Source organism: Cucurbita moschata, unplaced genomic scaffold, assembly GCF_002738365.1.
Source record: "Cucurbita moschata cultivar Rifu unplaced genomic scaffold, Cmos_1.0 Cmo_Scf00042, whole genome shotgun sequence".
In the NCBI taxonomy this organism is placed as follows: Eukaryota; Viridiplantae; Streptophyta; class Magnoliopsida; order Cucurbitales; family Cucurbitaceae; genus Cucurbita; species Cucurbita moschata.
Genome location: NW_019268558.1, coordinates 1770589 through 1790502, shown reverse-complemented (window position 1 = coordinate 1790502; position 19914 = coordinate 1770589). Strand labels below are relative to the sequence as shown.

General features: G+C 35.5%; 3 protein-coding genes across 4 annotated transcripts in view; 2 read left to right on the top strand and 1 right to left on the bottom strand.

Moving 5' to 3' along the window:
- The window catches only part of LOC111433387 (small RNA degrading nuclease 5-like), an 11405-nt gene extending 4451 nt beyond the window's left edge, over nt 1–6954 (top strand). Inside the window, exons 8-14 of the mRNA XM_023070438.1 lie at nt 1276–1335; nt 1781–1836; nt 4130–4190; nt 4288–4555; nt 5187–5368; nt 5447–5742; nt 6656–6954. Coding sequence (XP_022926206.1) covers nt 1276–1335; nt 1781–1836; nt 4130–4190; nt 4288–4555; nt 5187–5368; nt 5447–5742; nt 6656–6791 — 1059 coding nt within the window. The 3' untranslated portion in view covers nt 6792–6954. The remainder of the gene's footprint in view (nt 1–1275; nt 1336–1780; nt 1837–4129; nt 4191–4287; nt 4556–5186; nt 5369–5446; nt 5743–6655) is intronic.
- Nucleotides 6955–9803: 2849 nt separating this feature from the next.
- On the top strand, nt 9804–12793 carry LOC111433389 (2-oxoisovalerate dehydrogenase subunit alpha 1, mitochondrial-like). The gene is made up of 9 exons (XM_023070439.1): nt 9804–9815; nt 9862–10069; nt 10592–10729; nt 10793–10975; nt 11058–11215; nt 11308–11407; nt 11668–11779; nt 11853–12178; nt 12327–12793. Exons 2-9 carry the CDS (start codon nt 9878–9880, stop codon nt 12492–12494), a joined length of 1377 nt encoding a protein of 458 aa, XP_022926207.1. The 5' UTR covers nt 9804–9815; nt 9862–9877; the 3' UTR covers nt 12495–12793.
- Nucleotides 12794–14125: 1332 nt separating this feature from the next.
- LOC111433468 (ras-related protein RABC1-like) lies at nt 14126–18959 on the bottom strand. 2 transcript variants are annotated; one of them, XM_023070518.1, is made up of 7 exons: nt 18797–18959; nt 18539–18702; nt 16672–16740; nt 15563–15628; nt 15186–15307; nt 14801–14929; nt 14126–14538 (listed from the first exon to the last, which is right to left on the bottom strand). In XM_023070518.1, the coding sequence occupies exons 2-7, from the start codon at nt 18678–18680 to the stop codon at nt 14425–14427; spliced, it is 642 nt and encodes a 213-aa protein (XP_022926286.1). In that variant the 5' UTR covers nt 18681–18702; nt 18797–18959; the 3' UTR covers nt 14126–14424. The 2 variants fall into 2 exon arrangements, with proteins under 2 accessions (XP_022926286.1, XP_022926287.1); XM_023070519.1 differs by having other exon boundaries at nt 18539–18699; nt 18795–18938.
- Between the last annotated feature and the right edge of the window lie 955 nt (nt 18960–19914).

Genomic DNA, 19914 nt, shown 5'->3' with positions numbered 1-19914 from the left:
TTTTTTTTTTGTGGAACTTGGAACCCAAGAGAAATAATAGACGTAATTAACAACTTTTTTTTGTAGGAAACATTGAATATTAAAAAGGAAAGAAAGCAAAACCTCAAACTAAGAAAGATTAGAGAAGTTTCTTCCAGGCTTAAGGACCATTTAAACTATTGTTGTTAGAAAGCAACATAAATTTTACATCAAAATAGAGCCGCAAAATAAATGGTATCAAAGAAACTATCAATAGTCTTTTCTATATTGTTAAATGTCCTATTCTTCCTCTCAAGCCACGGAAACTCCTTTTAACTTTTTGGAAGGATAGCTAGCCATGGTAGTGGAGAGCAGGTCGTTTAAGCTGTAAGGTAGAGCCATACGCCAATTGAAGGAAGAAAGTAAGAAGGTCCAAGACTTACATACAACGCTTGAAGGTGCATTTAAGGAAAGCATGTTTTTGCGATTCTACCTCCTCCTTGCACAAAATACACCATCCTGTAGTGAGAGAGAGTTAGCAAAGGAAACTTGTTTAGTATCATATCATAAGTGTTAATACTCTCATGAGCAAGTTCCTACCATAAAAACTTATTTTTTAGGATGTTTGGCTATCTGCTATGCTAATTTTCTTTGTATAACGAGGGCAGGAAGAAAAATGGCAAAGCCACAATAGTGTTTGTACACTCGGGCTAAATTTAACAACTTACCCATTTAGTAGGAGAGGGAAATTCAGGTTTTGAATATATTTATCTTCTTTTATTACTCACTGCTTGTCGATGATGACAATAGTAAAATCCAGTTGCTGTTTTTCAGTAGAATGTTCTTTTGGGAAGACAGAAACTTGTCTAACTCAATGTTTACATTAGTATCATTAAGATTAATTACTGATTTATTATTCACAAGCTAAGAATCTTTTGTTCGTTTAATGAAAGTTTGATTCTTTACCCAAAATATATATGTGTGTGTATGTGTGTATTCACAAGTTAAAGATAAAGAGTATCAACCATTGTTAATTTTGTTCTGAAACATTCATTAAATTTCCATGACAAGAAAGTGTAGTTACTTATTTACTTTTAAAAAATTTCTAGTTCAAAGCTGATTTGTTTATATGTGGAATGCTTATGTTGCATCTATTCAATTCATATGCTTTATCGGCTACTTAGTCTGTAAAGGCTCAATAATTCTCTTAATTATTTGATACAATGCATTACTAATAGTTTCTTTGTAGAATTTTATCTGACGACCTGCCTCATATTTGATTGAGTTAATCATTTAATTTTTTTTTACTTTTATTAGTGTGTGACCTGTGAAGGGTTTGAGCTCACAAGAATAACCCTGGTGGATATGGAAGGACAGGTATGCACTTTATCTCTGCTTCAGTTAATTGCCTTAATGAAAGCATTGAATTTTTGTATGAGGAAACTTAACTGGTGCTTTGAAGACTTTAAATCAAGTACTTGATAATTCTTATCTGAAAAAAATAATCAAGAACCGTATAGTTAATATGGCGACCATCTTGCTAAGTTAATTTAGTTATCCATATCTTAATCCTTTCTCAGGTTATGCTTCTTTTTAATGTTAAAATGTGTATTTAATAAACTAAAGTCACTGGATTTTACCTCAGAGGCATACAGGTCCTGTTTGTTTAACTGAAGTTTTAGACCAGCTATTTTCAGTTTTGGGTTAACAAAGTATTATCAACTTTTATTTTTGTGATTTCTGTATTTGATTTTGTTCTTAGACCACTGTGTTTTACTTCTATATGTCCCATTATTTTTGATTTATTACCTTTTTATCTCAGGTTGTCCTTGACAAATTGGTAAAACCATCAAATGCAATTGTTGATTACAATACGAGGTAAGATAGTCGAGCTTTTAGTATCAATTCACAAAAGGCTTTTAATATCAATTCTCATAAAAAGAATGTCACCAAGAAAAGTTGATGTGAAAATCTTAGTTTCCTGTATTTGATTGATAGTGATGATTTATGAAGCCACTTTAGTTATATTGCATGGTTTACTCTTCTTTAAATTGCTTGCATTTGGTAATTATGCTTGTTTTTCTTATTAGTGGGCAAGTGGCTATGCTTTTCAATCTGGCGATTTCTCTATTCTTTTTTCTCCCTCGTTTTTTTTTTCTTTTTATAATTCTTTTTCCTCTGATAGGAAACAGACTTGTTATTCATAGTGAAAAGAACACCACTGGCTGAAGGAGATTAGAAAGTACTGCCCTCAGTTGGAAAGTAATCGGAAAGAGTTGGTAAAGGCTAAAGAGTACATCATTGAGTAAATAACTAGTAAAAGCTTTATGGTACACCATTGAGATGCTGCTGAGTTTAGCGAACTCCCAGAGCTCGTACCCTTTTGTGGCAATGTTCCGTCTAAGGATCTTGTCTTCCCATCTAAATTTTCCCAAGGTTGGACATCACGACATTGACCCAGAGTGATATGAACCAAGGCATCTGTAATGGCCTAAGCTCACTGCTAGCAGATATTGTTCTCTTTGGGTTTTCCCTTTCGGGCTTCCCCTTAAGGCTTTAAAACGCGTCTGCTAAGGAAAAGTTTCCACACCCTTATAAAGAGTATTTCGTTCTCCTCCCCAACCAATGTGGGATTCTCACAATTCACCCCCCTTCGGAGCCCAGCGTCCTCGCTGACACTCGTTCATTTCTCCAATTGATGTGGGACCCCACCAAATCCACCCCCCTTTGGGCTCAGCGTCCTTACTGGCACACCGTCTCGTGCTTAAGAAACAGCTTCTTTGGTACATCGTCTAGTGTCTAGCTCTTATATCATTTGTAACGCCCCTAATTTTTTTAACCTAAATAGTGACGTCACCCATGCATACATAAATCATAAAGCGGGAATTCATAATAAATAGTTTTGGAAACAACACCAAGGTCTTACATAAAAGTTCAAAACCCCGAAATGAACATATCTCAGAATAAGAAAACATTCGTTAACTAAAAACAGAAAATTTAAATAAAACAAACATTCATCGATTTGACTTAAAAACCCAATTAAAACATAAGTGGCCCAAGAATGCCCTCTCATCAACTTCCATGGTATCCTCAGCCTCCTCCGTCACTCGTGCATAGGTTTGGAAACACACCAAGGTCTTACATAAAATTTCAAAACCCCGAAATGAACATATCTCAGAATAAGAAAACATTCGTTAACTAAAAACAGAAAATTTAAATAAAACAAACATTCATCGATTTGACTTAAAAACCCAATTAAAACATAAGTGGCCCAAGAATGCCCTCTCATCAACTTCCATGGTATCCTCAGCCTCCTCTGTCACTCGTGCATAGGTGCCTTGCCTTTACTTGAAAAATTTAGGTAGCACGTAGCTTGAGTATTATATGAAATACTTAGTAAGTCACCCCACTATTGAGGTTAGATATGCAAACACATGCAACATATGAGTGGGACCTATCTTTCATCAATCATGGCCTTGGGCTATTTTATTTTCTGGGTAGGATTGGATGTATGATACTCATCCATACATAGCCTTTGTATGCGCACATGGGCCCATTAGGTGGGCTCGTATACGTGCTCCCTGGGTCTGGCTTGGTCGGGCACAACATATTACACGTCACTGGATGCCACATAATAGAAAAAGCCTGCATGATATCGTGGTGAAACATAGATATCGAATTTTTACTTTTATGACATAAAAGGGAAGTATCTCGATGCAAATGACATACAGATATGCATGAGGTCCCATGACTTTACATTTCATAACATAACATGTAATACAAAATACGTTTAATTTCCTTCATGCGTTTCATAACATAGCTCAACAACACTAAGTGTATGCATGACTACGTTCATCATATTCATAGCATGAATACTAACTTAACATCCATTACATTTCAGTTCATTTCATAACATTACTAGAAAACATAATCGATGCATAACATGGACATTTCTCATAAAATATGGTGCATGCAAAAGCCATAGGGCACGCACCAATATACAACATATATTAGGTTAACTCTAACAGTAAAGTCACTTACCTCGTTGGCCTTGGCCGAAGTTTACTCATAGTATTAGCATATGAAGGGTATATTAGTAATTAGATTGGAAAGTTGTTATGGAGACTAGTTATAAATATAGTCTAAATGTTTGTCTTTTGTGGCTTAACAGGTTTAGTGGAATTACGTCTGAGATGTTAAGTCAGGTGACCACTAGTCTGGAAGATGTTCAGGTTCTCTCTTTGACACTGCACTTACTGATGTTATCTACTTGCAGTAATCAGTTTCTGATGGAACTTTCTAATGCACTGTGGTAAATGTACATTGCAGAAAGTTTTTTTGAATCTAGTTCACAAGGAGACCGTTCTAATTGGTCATTCACTGGAGAATGACCTGATGGCATTAAAGATCTCTCATGATCTGGTGATTGATACTGCAGTACTGTATAAGCATCCCCGTGGCGGCTCTCATAAATCTGCCCTTCGAATCCTTACCAAAAAATTTCTTTCCAGGGAGATACAACAATCTGGCAATGGCCATGATAGTATTGAAGATGCAAGAGCTACTATGGAACTTGCACTTCTTAAAATTAAACATGGTAAGTGACATTCTCCTGGCAATATATTTATGGAGAACACAGTTTGATTGTTCTCTCTGAAGTTCCTCAGGAATATTTCTGGTTACAGTTCATGACGGGTCTTCAGAATAACTTAATGTGAAAGTAGCATTTGTTTCAAGTAATTTAGTGTTTAATTTAATATGCAATCTTGCAACTTCATTTATTGCTGCGAAAAAGCCTAATTGAGTTTCATGTTTGATGTACTCATTAGTTGTGCTGCATGTAAGTGCCATGGTATTGCTGTGAGGATAAAAATCGGCCTATTCGTACGTAAAATACTGAGTTTTTTCCTCTCATAAAATATAGAGTGAAATCCAAAAATTGTGCCTAAGCATATTTTTGAAGGGGCCAACTTATTGTTTGAGCACTCTTCAAAAAGGGGTAGGATACACTCAAGGAGGATCTTGTTTAATTCTTCTAGGATTTCTTTCATATTGGAATTGTAGTCTAATGTAAATGAGATCCTCTTCGCTATTCTATAGAGGCTAGTGCTACTGAGGCCTCTAACTATAGAGTTTGGTCCTTCAAAATCACCTTACGTTGTGTTATATATAAATGGCCAAATTCTGCAGAGTTCTTATTGAATGCCTTTTCTCTTGTTTTCTATCAGGACCCGAGTTCGGTTCACCTCCATCATTAATCCGGAAAAAACTACTTACTGTACTTGGTGAGAATGGAAAGACGTCTTCTTTCATTGACGATGTTTCAACAGTGAAGCGATATTCCTCGGAATCATCGCATGCATTTCCTGTAACTTCTGATGATGAAGCTCTTTCAAGAGCGAAAAAAGAGGTTGGCATGGCGCTGATTGTATTCGACTGAAATTTCTTTTATAAACTGATATCTAACTAGTTTGTTTGTGGCTATTAGGTAATGAATGAAAGAGTACACTTCATATGGACACAATTTTCGGAATTGAATTCTTACCATAAGAAGCAAGTAGATGATGAAGAAAGATTGAATGTCAAGCTTGCAGAGCTATTATCATTACTTACATGTGATTCAAAATCTGTAAACAAGAAAAGGAACAGCCGCAAAATCTCTGTTGAACTACGGGAAATTTTGAGCCGCATGGATTACAGAATCAAGGACCTTTATACCTCGTTACCTACTAATGCTATGCTTATTGTTTGCACTGGTCACGGTGACATAGCACTTGTACAGAGGTATGTGCTTTCCTTTCCATTTATCATGGTAAATTCTTACTGCTTCCAAATATCAGGAGTTTCTGGTTGATAGAATGACAAATGATAGCAAAGAATCTAGCAATTATTAGAACATGGATGATAGCAATAAATTGTGATGAACTCCTTAAGTGGGCTAACGTCCCTCTTGGCTTTCATTTTCACCATAACCCCAAATCCAAATCTTTTGGGATTTGATCGCAGAAAAGATGAGCAAAAGATTGGGTTGTTGAAGGAACATTAGTAGTGGGGGAATCCACAACCTTATAACTCTCCATATAATAAGAAGAGTAGCATTCTTGTACACAGTCTTCAAATTTAGAATGCCACAACTGGAGGATTTAGTAGTAGCATATGATAACCACACGGAGAGTTTGCCATATATTGGGGTGGAAGATGGAGTCGGGGCGGTTTGCTGCGGAGCCTGATGCAAGCCTTCCTTAGACAGAATTCATATTTCAGTAGAACACGGGAGAGCTTTGACTATTCCAAATTCACTGTTTTGAGGTGTTGGTCGAGATAGGTTGGGTAGGACCCCAAAGGTAGTTGCCCCATCTATCTCTCCTCCACCCTTTCCCGTAATATAGAGTTCCACAGTTTTTATGGAAAGTCACTAAGGTGGAGTCATTTTGGGTCTGTTTGAAATTGGGTCCGTTTGAAATGACATTTTAAGTATTTAAAAAAGTATTTTCAAGCACTTGAAAAGTCATTCCATGCCCAAAGCATGTGTGGTTTGGTACAATCATCTACAATATCTCGTGTAGGTCATCAATACCATAAAGTTTGAATCTATCCTCCCGACGTACTTTATAGCTTTCATTTCAAATCATAATGATTTTGCTATTGTTTTTCTGGGAACAATATTAAACGTTTTGACATTTGTGTATGGAGACAGATTGAGGAAAATGCTAAAGGAGCAAAGTGAAACAATGATATGCCGTGAGAAGATTGTCAAAATCTTGGAAGAGCTCCATGCCCAAGCTGAAGTAGCTCTCTGTTTTGCTTCTATAAAGCATTCATCATTACTCTAATTCTTCCATCTCTTTGTAATATATTGTTTCCTTCCATTTGTCATTCATCCATAATTATCATGATTGGAATTTGAATGAGTGTGATTATAGGCAATCACTATTTGTGTTAATTATTCATTTATAAACCATTAATTTCACATGAAATAGAGATATTTTTGTTAGACGAACGCAACTCTTCGTAATGGTATGATATTGTTCACTTTGAACATAAGTTTTCGTGGATATGCTTTGGAAGGCCTCAGTGCAATGGAGATAGTATTCTTTGGTTATAAAACCATGATCATTTCTTAAATTAACTGATGTGGGATTTCCACGCTCACCAACAATTATGATTGCTGTTAATCAGAGCTAATTAGGGATTAATAAATTTTATAACATCGCTATCGACGTTGAGACATCTACATTTTCGTCAACCTGTGAATGTATAATAAGGTGAATGTATAATGAGGAAAATAAAGCCAAATGAAAAACTTGTATTTAGTGATATGTAACTAATAAATATTAATATTTGGAAGTTTTCAATAATTATTTACATATTCATGGTAAGTCATACATGCTCATCATACATGGTAAGTCATACATGCTCATCATACATGGTAAGTCATAGAATCTCACATGCATAGTGAAAGTTCACAAAAATATAATAATAACATTAAATAATATGATGTAGAGGGCTACGATTATGAGATATTCATGCTTCATGCTTCATTCAATCCATCCAACCTAACTCGTATGTGTTCCAACCGTAAGTTCACTCACAAGGTTGGCCTATGTTATTCTCAAAAGAACCTATGAGCCCTAATCAACGTAAATCGAGAGGAATACAGAACACCATACCAAAACTCGATCACCAAAACTTTCAACGTAAATTGAGAGGAATACAACACACCATGTCAAAACTTCGTCACCAAAATTCATAACTTACCCACTAAAAGCTTTTGTCCGTTCAATTGAAAAAGCATATGAACGGTCCCAAACTTGGGAACTACAACCAAGTGGGACACCTAATTTTTTGGAAGTTTTCTATCATTATTTACCTTTTATTTCATTTTGACACGTGTAAACAATTTTTTAAATTATAAACACCCTGACAAGGAAATGGTCCATTGAATAGAGAGAACTCCCCCTTTAGAAAGGATACAACATATTGAAATAAAGGAATGGGTGGATCTCTCCCATTGGCCAGATCAAGGGCACTAGACATGGGAAACACAAGCAGGAGAGCTGATTTGACCGGGCAAACCAGATGAGCAAGATTGATTTAATGCAAAAGAAAGCGGTGCACCAACTTGCGTACAAAATTGATATATGGATTTGAGACTGATTTGGTCTTTTGGTAGAGGCTATTCAATTGATATACTTATAAGTTAATTTCATGGGTTAAATTGTAATTTCCTCAATTTAATGGTATTAAAAAGTTGTAATAAATTGCTTTATTAATCCCAACTTATTAATGCATTTTTGTACCACATAAGTTGGCTAAAAAAAAATATTAATAATTTGTTCATTTTCATTCACTCATATTTTGTAGGGAGGAAACTTTTTTTAATTTTTTAAAATGAGAAGAATTAAAAATAAAAATAATATTTTTAAAACATTAGAAGCTTAAGAATATTATTGGAATGAAATTTTAAAATTTAAAACAAAGTTCATAATTAAATTTAAAAAAATAAAGAAAGTTACAATATTATTGTCAAGAAATAATACACTAAATTAAAATAGGCCATTAAGAAAAATTAAGTAGTTTAAATGTTTATTAAATTAGGAGAAGATATTTAATGGGGTCAAAAGAGGAAATAACGCATGGATCTAGTCACTAGCGGAGCCACAAAAGGATTATGACCTTATGCTTCCAAGAATAGACTAAGAGGGTCAGCTACCTGGGTGCTTCCCTCTAAGGCGGAACGTTCCCCTACCGATGCATTTTTACATCCCACCGTTTAGCCTTGTTCATCTTCGTCAAAGTCTTAGATTGGCGACCAAGTCCCTTATCCTTCTCGTTTCTAAGGAAGGGGCGATTGCATTTGTGTTATCCGTCAAGAAAATGATCAAGGAATTCTCTATACACGACTGAGAAATGACCGTATTGTTACCACATCCTGAACACAAGTTTCTTCCCGTTAAAGCCATATTTTAAGATGAAAAATTAAAAGCTTTTAAAAATTTTAAAAATTGACCCTTAATAATATCATATTCATTTACAAGACATTTATGATTATTATTATTATTATTAAAAAAAAAATCAGATTTATTGAATTTTGTTGAAAATCTAAAATGTTGATCCAATTTGAAGTTAAAACCATTATAAAGTTTTTAAAAATATGAAATGTTCAATTAAATATATTACAATAATATATTTTAAGCATATTATTTTATCAAATTTCAAAATATAATATATAAAAGAAAATACCTTAAAATTTTGATATTTCACTCTAATCTAAAATCGTAAAAATTTATATATTCTAAAAAAAAACGGGAAACACGCTAAGACCGAGGAGAATATATTCTGTCATCAAATTCTAGCACGTAAATTTTAAGGTATCTTTTCTTTTTTTTCTCTTAATAAAAAAAAAAAACATGTGGCTCAAATAACTCCACTAACTCAAACTAAGCCAACCCAGAGCCAACCCAAAGCACGTCGTTCCTAATCCTAATCTATTTGAAAAATAAGGTTACAATCTAACTCAACTCAACCCAAATTTTAAAATTATCTAATGCTTGACATTCGTGATGAATATTTATGGTGCACGATGACTTATAAATGTTTGATATTTGAGGTATATGAGATTTTTTTTAAATATAAAAAAGAGTGAGAGAGTAAAATTGGAAATGACAAAAATGCCCTTGCTTCTGATTTCTCTCCAGAAGTTGGCACACCATGGGTAGCAATGGGAAGGGCATTGGGGGGTGGAAGAGGCAGTCCCCACCACGCCACCACCTTCCAAACAATCTCAAACCCACACCTCTATTTATGCACACATCCTCTCTTTCACACATCATTTTCACCTCTTCCTCTTCTCTCTCTCTCTCTCTCTCTCTCTCTCTCTCTCTCAATTTTATTCCCCTTCTTTCCCCATTCCCTCACTATGATTCGGACTTCCCTCGCCCTTCTCACTCGGAATTTTCCTTCTCCGCCGCCACTTCTTGGCGCCGCCGCCGGCCCTCATAATGCCTTGGTGTTGCTTTCCTCTTCTAACCGCTACGCTTTGCTTTCGCCGACACGTCGTTTCGAATCCACCGAAGCGGCGCGACTCCATGAAGACGAAAACGATGGTCAGGTTGGTGGCTTTATCATTTTTCTACCTCTTTATTTAAATATTAACAATAATCTATATTTGTTTTAATTTAATAATTACGATTACAACATTACGAGATTAAGGTAGTTGCCAACAATTGTCACTCTATCAAATCATTTTACATTTCCAAATTTTATATAAAAATTATTTTCTAAAATTAAATGTTTTTTTCTTTTCATAATTATCAAAGGAAAATAGTTTAATGCTTTTCTTTTTCTTTTTTTTTTTTTAATTTGAGAAAAAAGTCAAATCTGAAATTTCTTTACCATTTATAATGATTGTTCAACATAGATCTCAGAATTTACTTACTATCTTTGTGTATATTATATAATATAATACATTAATGAGATAACTTTTAGTATTTAATATTAAAAATTTATCAAATAATATAATATAATATAATTTATGTTAACTATTTCAATTAAATCATTTGATTATTAACTTTTTAAACTTTTAATTAAAAAATATATATGTATATGACCAATGATTTATTTACCGTGGCAGGAGTTTGATTTTCCGGGAGGAAGAGTTCCATTTACGAGTGAAATGAAATTCATTGCTGAGTCGACTGAGGAGCGGGTCTCGTGTTATCGAATTCTCCACGAAAATGGGGAGACGATTTTGCCCGCCAATTTCAAGCAGGTTCTTTTTTTTTTCTGTGAAAAAATTTAATTTTCTTTTGTTTATAATGTAATTTATATATAGTTGAGCAAGGATGTAATGGTGAAGATGTACAAAGACATGATTACCCTTCAAACAATGGACACCATATTCTTCGAGGCCCAAAGGCAAGGAAGAATCTCATTTTACTTAACTTCAGCCGGAGAAGAAGCAGTGACCATTGCTTCAGCAGCTGCGCTTCACTCCGACGACGTGGTTTTGGCTCAGGTACGTATGTACGTACGTACATCAATTTAGCTTATAATATAATCTCGTTTTGGTTTAAGAGAGTCGGGTGGATTTATTACAGTACAGGGAGCCGGGAGTGTTGTTATGGCGTGGATTTGGATTGCAAGAATTTGCAGATCAGGTGTTTGGAAACAGAAGTGATTATGGAAAAGGTCGGCAGATGCCTATTCACTATGGCTCCAATCTGCTCAATTACTTCACCATTTCATCGCCAATTGGGTAACATTGCCTTCATCCCTCAATAGCTCATACTTAACTTTGTGGCTATCAAATTGAAACCATGTGTGTCCTTTATTAACTGTCTGTTGCAGAACGCAGCTTCCACATGCTGTTGGCGTTGCTTATTCTCTTAAAATGGACAGAAAAGACGCCTGCGCTGTGACTTATTTTGGAGATGGCGGCACCAGCGAGGTACATACCTTAAATATCCTCTTTTTCCTTTTTCAATTTTGAACACTTAACCGTGTTAGATGAACGCGACTCTCCACAATGATATGATGTTGTCCACTTTGAGCATAAGCTCTCATGGCCTTGCTTTGGACCTCCCCAAAAGGTCTCATACAATGGAGATAGTATTCTTTCATTATAAACCCATGATCATTCCCTAAATTAGCCGACGACGTGAGACTTTTATTAACCAATTGAACTGAATTGAATTTTGTTACTTACAGGGGGATTTCCACGCGGCATTGAACTTTGCAGCAGTGTTAGGAGCGCCGGTGGTTTTCATCTGCAGGAACAACGGCTGGGCTATCAGTACTTCCATCCAAGAACAATTCCGAAGTACCAAATCCATTCTAAAATCTCACACATCTCAATCCCAACCTCTGATTCCCTTTTTTGTTTCCATTTTCAGGCGACGGGGTGGTGGTTAAAGGTCAGGCCTATGGAGTCCGAAGCATTAGGATTGATGGCAATGACGCTCTGGCTGTTTATAGCGCCACTCGCAGAGCGAGAGAGATGGCGATTGCCGAGCAGATGCCGGTTCTGATCGAGGCTCTAACTTACAGAGTTGGCCACCATTCCACCTCCGATGATTCCACCAAGTATCGGGGTGTGGATGAGATTGAGTATTGGAAAACAAAGAGGAGCCCTATGGATCGGTTTGCAAGATGGTTAAGAAATAATGGATGGTTGAGTGAAGAAGATGAGTCCATGCATCGATCCACCGTAAAAAAACAGGTCAGATCCTTTGTTTTTAATACACTTTCACCCTCTTATACCACTGTTTCAAGCTCTTTTCCAAAACAAAATCATTATCAAACAAGATCCGGTTGAAACTAGGATCAGGACATAACTGGTAAACATAATCAAATTGTTGGTTTTTTAGTTGTTGCAAGCAATCCAGAAAGCAGAGAAGGCAGAGAAAGCTCCAGTTTCAGCATTGTTCAGTGATGTCTATGATCACATACCCTCAAACCTTCATGAGCAAGAACAGGTACTGAGGCAAACAATGAAGAGGTATCCCCAAGATTACCCTTCTGATGTTCCTCTTTAGAAGAAGATTCTATCCAAAAGTGTACATCAGCAGCTTGTGCCAAATAAATGTAAATTAAAGCGGATGTACCAAATAAATGTAAACTCATGATATGATATGATATAATATGATATACTGTAATATCAGTTTCGTGGGTTAAAGATCATGCTACTGCTATGGCTCTTTGGAAAATCTTGACGATGATGATGATAATGTCTATCACGTAAATTGATCTGAAACTCTAGAGCCTTATTCAGAGTTATTTGGATTAATGTGAACATGTTGTGTTCTTCAGTGTACACTAATTTCCTTCAACTTAAGTTCAGTGCTTCATTATGCACTCTTATAACCTTCTATTGGGCAAGTCATTCCTACGAAGAAGCCATTCACCATTATAATCACTCCATTGCCTGAACAAACAGCTACCTTTCAATTTAATTCTATGAAGAAGTGTTTTCAAAATCTAGCCAAACTGAAATAGTAATAATAATAATAATAATAATAATAATAATAACCATAAATATATAGTTCTTCTAAAAAATATATTTTTGTTTTTGAAATTTGGGTAGGAAATATATGTTTGCAAAAATAGTGAAAACAAACCATAGAAGTTAAAGGTGGGTTGACATAATTTTTAGACACAAGAGGAACCTTTTATTTAAATAAGCACATCAAGTTAGCATGTGAGATCCCACTTCGATTGGAGAGAGGAACGAGTGTCAGCGAAGACATGGGGTCTCGAAGGGAAGTAGATTGTAAGATCCCATGTCGATTGGAAAGAAGAACAAGTGTCAATGAGGATACTGAGCCCTGAAGGGGGGTAGATTGTGAGATCGCACATCAGAACGAAGCATTCTTTATAAGGATGTAAAAATCTCTCCCAAATAGACGTGTTTTAAAAACCTTGAAGGGAAGCCCAAAAAGAAAAGCTTAAGGAAGACAATATCTGTTAGCGGTGAGCTTAGGCTGCTATATAGCATAGAGTTGAGCAAGTGAAACTTGTAGCTAGATTTAGAAACATTTGCATTGGAAAACTGGTTGAACTACATAGGGAGGCAGCCAACGATCATCTTCAACAATCTAATTCAGAGTTACTTTCCCAAGGCTAGATCATGTTCTAATCCACTCATTGAATTCTAAACAAGGTTTATGAGATTTGCACTATTATGATTGTGACATAATCTTAGGTCCTTCAACAGCTTAAGAGGTTTATGGTTGGGAAATATTTGCCACACTAAAGTTGATCCAACAACTAAAAGAGGTTTACAGGAAGAACACCTATCAGATGTCAACAAGCGTTTGATGTTGAAATGCAAATACTCGATTTCTTAGTTAAAATGGGGATCGATTTCAACTAAGATTGATCCTTCACTTAGTTGAACTTGATAACTTGCCACTTTTTACTTTCTTGAATCATACTTGAATCCCTTCTTGTTTTCCCAAAGGAGAGAAACAAACAAGGCACACATTTTCATACAGAAACAAGTGAAGGATAATAGCAAGAAAAGTTTTGGCAATTGGACAGGCAGTGGAATTAGTCCAAATATTCGTAGATGCAAGCAAGCGGGGTGAATCACATAGATAATCCCCTATTTGCCAACGTGCATATAGACATGGCAGGTGAAAAACGAAAGGGATGGATATCTAAACAATTAAAAGAACCCAGTCTCGAAACCGAAGTATTGATAGGATTCCCAAGGTTTTGGATCCTTTTCCATCTGTGAAGTTGCAAGTTCATGGTAAATCAATAGATTGTCAACCTAGTAACAAAGGCTAAAAGAAGACGTGCAAATAACTCTGGCAGATATTCTAGCTCAACGAACTCATAATCCATAAAAGGAAGATTGAAGAACATAAACCTTTTGACTTCAAGGGTGTGCTAAAATGGAATAACAGCATAACGAGTATCCTAAAACCAAATGAAGATGCTCCTGGAGTCCATGACATAAAATCAATACGAGCAGCAGCCACCGGCTGAAGCATTCTCTTGAGGAGGTTTCTCTTTGAAGATGTTCTTTTTCAAACCTGTTGAGCCATCAGCCAAAAGACTGGGCGTGTCCAAAATCTGCAAACACATTTTTGGAGCAGCAAGTTACTGAATGGCTTATGGAGGATTGGTGGGGCAAATTATAAACACTCTGAGATGTTCTTGAATAGGTTCTTGTTTTGGTTCTACCTAATAAAAATCATTTCTAAGCTAAATGCCTATTTGAATAACTTGAAAATTTACAATTGCACTCTTGGGCTAACTTGAGAGCAACTGGACATTAATATAGGAGGTTCATGCTGTCCATATTAGTGCAGAAGAGGTTCAAGTTTTCACGCACCTTTAACACAAGCTCATCAAAGCATTGTTCCACATTGACTCGAGTTTTTGCGCTACATTCAAGAAATAGGCATCCATATTCTCGAGCAAAGTCGATTCCCTCTTTTTTACTGACTACCCTTTCACTTTCCTGAAAGATAAGATCGCTCGAATTTAAATATCTAAAACTAAGAATAAGGATTAATTGATTTACAGAAGAAAAATATTATAAACAATTTGTAGCCAATAAACCAAGCTCAATAGAATATACTGGGTTACTTCAGTAACTATGGCACTAATTAAACCAGATAGTCATACTAATTCATACTAATTCAAATCCATAGTTAATTAAATAGGGCAGGGTAGTTACTAGTTACTACTGAATTTCGTAAGAGTTAAAGGCATACCTTATCCACTTTGTTTCCAACAAGCATCTTGATGCAATCCTGATTTGTTGAGTACAGGTCAATTTCTTTAGCCCATATGTCAGAGAGATTTGTGAATGTCTCACGGCGGGTCACATCATACACTAAATTTTTAGGTTGTAACAGTATTTGGTTAACTTAAGAGCTAATTGAATAATAGAAAAAGTAATTAAGACTTAAGAATTTATCAAAACAAGTCATCCCTAGACGTTTAGGAAAAGCCATAAGTTCCAAAGTTGAACCTAAAATCGAAGCTTTTCTGAGGCTCAAAAACCCGAACAAGATTTCATAAGTGGAGCAATGGTAGCATGCCAATATTATAATTGTAGATAGAAAGTGATGAAATAAAAAGAAGATACCCATAATGATTCCTTGAGCGCCTCTGTAATATGAACCTGTTAATGTTCGAAACCTCTCCTGCCCAGCTGCAAATAGAGAACATTTAAATAACAATAAAAAATAAAATAAAGTAGACAGATACTACGGAATAAAGAATTTAATTTTCTTCAAATAAAGGTATGGAAAATGTGCTTACTAGATCAAATCTCATCAAAATACACTTAATAATAGGAGGTAGCCACTTACGGAATAAAAGTTCGAACTTTCAAGTAAAGATGTGGAGGATGCGCTTACATAAATCAATTTTATCTTAGTATACCACTGCCAAACTACATCACACAGACTTGAAAAGCATACTGCATGTCTTAGCTGATTACTTACAAAGACCAAAGTTTTTTTATATTCAACAGCTATCATAACAAGCCCCAATTAGCACCATAAAGAAACTAAATTAAGCCCTACTCTACAATGGTTTCTGTTTCTCTGCTTCTGGTTTTTTGTTTGTCATCAGTGGAATCGTAGATCGAAAAACAGAAATCGTCTTTGAGGATGTCCTTTACTTATTCCTAATAATTTCCAACAACAATATAATACCACAAGATAACCAGTAAAATTTTACATGCATGAGATTTTCAAAGATACTAAGTCAGTTAGTGGGCATAAGAATCCACTACCTTATCTATCGAAATCATATAATTAGAATTTCAAACTGCAACATTTCATAATATGAAAAGAAAAACGATGATCAATGCAATTAATGAAATGTTACGTGCATGGTACACCCCCCAGTCACTGTCAAGGTCAGCAGATATATGTAAATCCAACCCCTACAATTTCATAATTTAAACATTTATAGGAAAAGCATGTTAAGGTTGAAGCAAACTGACTCAATAAGCCAGTACTAAGGTTTTATAATATAAATAATTCTCATGCATACTTCTTTATCCATAAAAAAAGTATGTTAAATGCATATCTAACATTCAAAACAAAAATGTAGAAATTAAAATACAGATCAATAACACAATGGGTGAATCCAAAAGAGGACAGAAACAAATCAAACGACACCATTGTTTTTCCCCAATCATGTTCATACACATGCATAACATGAAACACAACAGCAAGATTTCACCTGTGTCCCATATTGCAAGCTTCAACTTCTTTCCCCCAACTGTAACATGCTTAATCTTGAAATCCACACCTAAAAATGTAGAGAATTACATTTAGTATGTAACAAGATGAGTAATAGATCATATGATTCTTTGTTTTTTCTATAAGAAACAAAAGAATACTTCATTGAAGTAAATGAAATATATTGAATAGAAAACCAACTGAGTTACAAAAAGGATCTTCAATTAGTTGGGAGGATTGGAGGGTGGGGATAGTTTCGTTTTCGTATGTTACCTTCATCTTTGTTACCTTTCATCACTATAATATGCCTTTGCGGCTTTTGTCCAATTTTGGACATCCCTTGTCTAATAGGGAGCTTATAATGTATCTTCTTTGCTCTCTATGTTGGCTAGGCTGGTTTTGATGTTCGTTTGTTGCCCCTAATCATCCATTAAGTTTTACTATAGTTATCTAATCTCTTGTTTGTAGGGGTGTTTGAATGACTTGATTACCCAAACAACCCAAACCGGAAGTTTTTTTTTTTTTTTTTTTTTTTTTTTTTTAATTTGGCTTGGTTTGAATTTTTGGAGGACCGAAATTCTGATTCGGTTCGCGGGTTGGATTTTTTTGGTTGGGTCAACCAAACCAACCCAATTCCCTAACCCAACCCATCCTAACCCCTACTTCTAGAATTGTTACAAAGATGAAAACCAATAGTGGATGTTAATGATGCATTGTGACTTGTGGATGTTTGATATATGAGCTTAAGAGATTTTAGCTATTAATGTGACCTATATCGTGGATAAGTAGGATTGTTTAAATTAATTAAAAAAAAATTGAAAAGCCGGCGAACCAACCTGAAAATAGAGAGTCGGGTTGGGTTGTGAACCCTATTTGATTCATTTTAGTAGGCAACCCGACCAATCCGAAATTTCGGGTTGGTCCAAAAAATTTCCAACTCAACCTGTGTACAACTCTACTCATTTGTGCAATTCTCACCTCCTCACACCATCTCTATAGTACTCGCTCTAGAAGGTTGAAGTCTAAAGAAGGTAAAAAATTTCAATTGGCAAATCTGACACTAAAGGATTAACACTATTGACTCTATCCAGAGATCATTTTATGTTAACGGGGCCTCAATAGAGCATGCTACGTAAGGGTACTTCTAAGGATATGGATCATGTCATGTTGAGTTGTCAGTTCATAGATTCAATTTGGGACAGTCTGTAGGAGACTTTAGAGGTAACAATCCATACAACATGATCCTTATCGAATCTATGAACTGACTGATTCACATGCCAGTTTGTTGGAGACTTCAGATGTGCATTTGGTTCATAACATATAGTGTCAAGCCATGATGGAAGAGCCATTGTTCATTCACCTGCCTTTACAAGATAACAGGGAATTTAATGTCTTTCATTTTCCTTATTTTATCCTTCTCTATACTGTAGAACATTTGACTAGAGAAGAACAGGAAAATTTTAGAAGGATTGAGAGCATTTTGGTAGGTGTGGGCTTAGCATAAAAGTTTTTAGTTCAAAACACCAACAAGTCTTTCATATGTTTTCACCTATATATTTGAATTCTTAGCCAATTTTTTTAAAATATATATATATTGAAAAACTACTTTCAGTAACTTCCTAAGTTGAGTTTGAAAACATTTCTAAAAACTAGATAGCAAAACAAAATAAATAAATAAACACCTAATGTTTATAAAATCAATCGTAACCGCTATCAAACAGGGCTTCAGTCTTTCATCTTCTGGAATTCAAGACAACTTCAAGCTAAATTGAATGATCATTCGAGACAGATTCAAATAAACAAACGAAGAAAGCCACAAGCCATTGATTACAAAGACGCGATTAGAGTAGAAGAAATCACAGTCATACCAATAGTTGGAGAAAGTTCCTCAAATGAATCAGAAGTGAATCGCAAAAGAAGCGTACTCTTCCCAACTCCAGAGTCCCCAATCAACAGCAACTTAAACAAGTAATCAAACTCCGGTTGACTCGAAGACGGTGCCGACGACATCAGAAACACAGAAAAAAACCACCTTAATCAACCACCATCAACAAAACCCAAATTCAGTCGCAATCAATTTCCCGATCAACAGAAATAAAGCATTAGAAGTGAAAGAAGCAAAATACCTTGAAAAAAGCAAATCCAGTACAGGAAAAGGGAAAGGGAAAGTAAAAACTGAGTGAGTAGAGAGGGAAGGAAAAAGCCTTTGAAATTGTTCTTCAGACAGAATTTAGAACTCGCTTGCTTCCCACCGAATCCTCTTCCTCGACTCTTATTTCGAAAAGTGTGCCGACGCCTTTGATTGATATACTGTAAGAACAAATCTATTTTTGCAATATTGCAACTGCCGTTGGATTGATAGTCAACCCATCCAATGGTTGGTTTTATTCTAATTAAACTCTCCTCTTTGACTTTCCTTCCAAGTATTAAAATGTGTTTGGTTCCCTCTCGAACCAATGTGCGATCTCACACTCCACCTTTCTTGTAACCCCAACATCCTCCCGTGTCTCACTCTGATACTATTTATAACAGCTCGAACGATATTGTTCTCTTTAGGCTTTCCTTTCAAGGATCAGTGTTTGACTCTGATACTATTTATAACCGCTCGAACCCACCATTAGCAGAGTTCTCTTTGGGCTTTCCTTTCAAGGACCTCCCCTCGGTATTTTAAAATGCGTCTCTTAGGATAGATTTCTACACCCTTATAAGAAATGATTCATTCTCCTTCTCCCACTGATGTGGGATCTCACAAGATCCGACCCATTCAATCAAGTTTGGATTATGTTTGACTTTGAGAGGTAATCTAATTCGGGTCTTGTCTATTGATTGATCTAATGATTTAATGATTCTTGATTCAACAAAAGCTTGGATCATTGACTTAAGAATTAAGGTTGTCTTATCAATTATGCTCTCAATCATTTCTCTATTGTCATACAAATCATGATAAGGTGAAGCATGACACCTTCACTATCATCCTAACTCTAGGATGTATACGACTCCAATCTCACTAGGCAATTCATTACTAAAGAACTAGTTGACTATTTTCTAATAGTTTCCAATATGACATATCAATGCGGGAGTAACCCAGGTGTGCTATTATGTGATCCCTGCTACTCAAAAAAGGTTTATTGTTGAAAGACCTTAGGAGTATACATTCAACCTGACAATTCGACAATCCGAACCAATCCAACCCGAAATATAAGAGTTGGGTTGGTTGGATTAGCATTTTGGGTTGGGTTGGGTT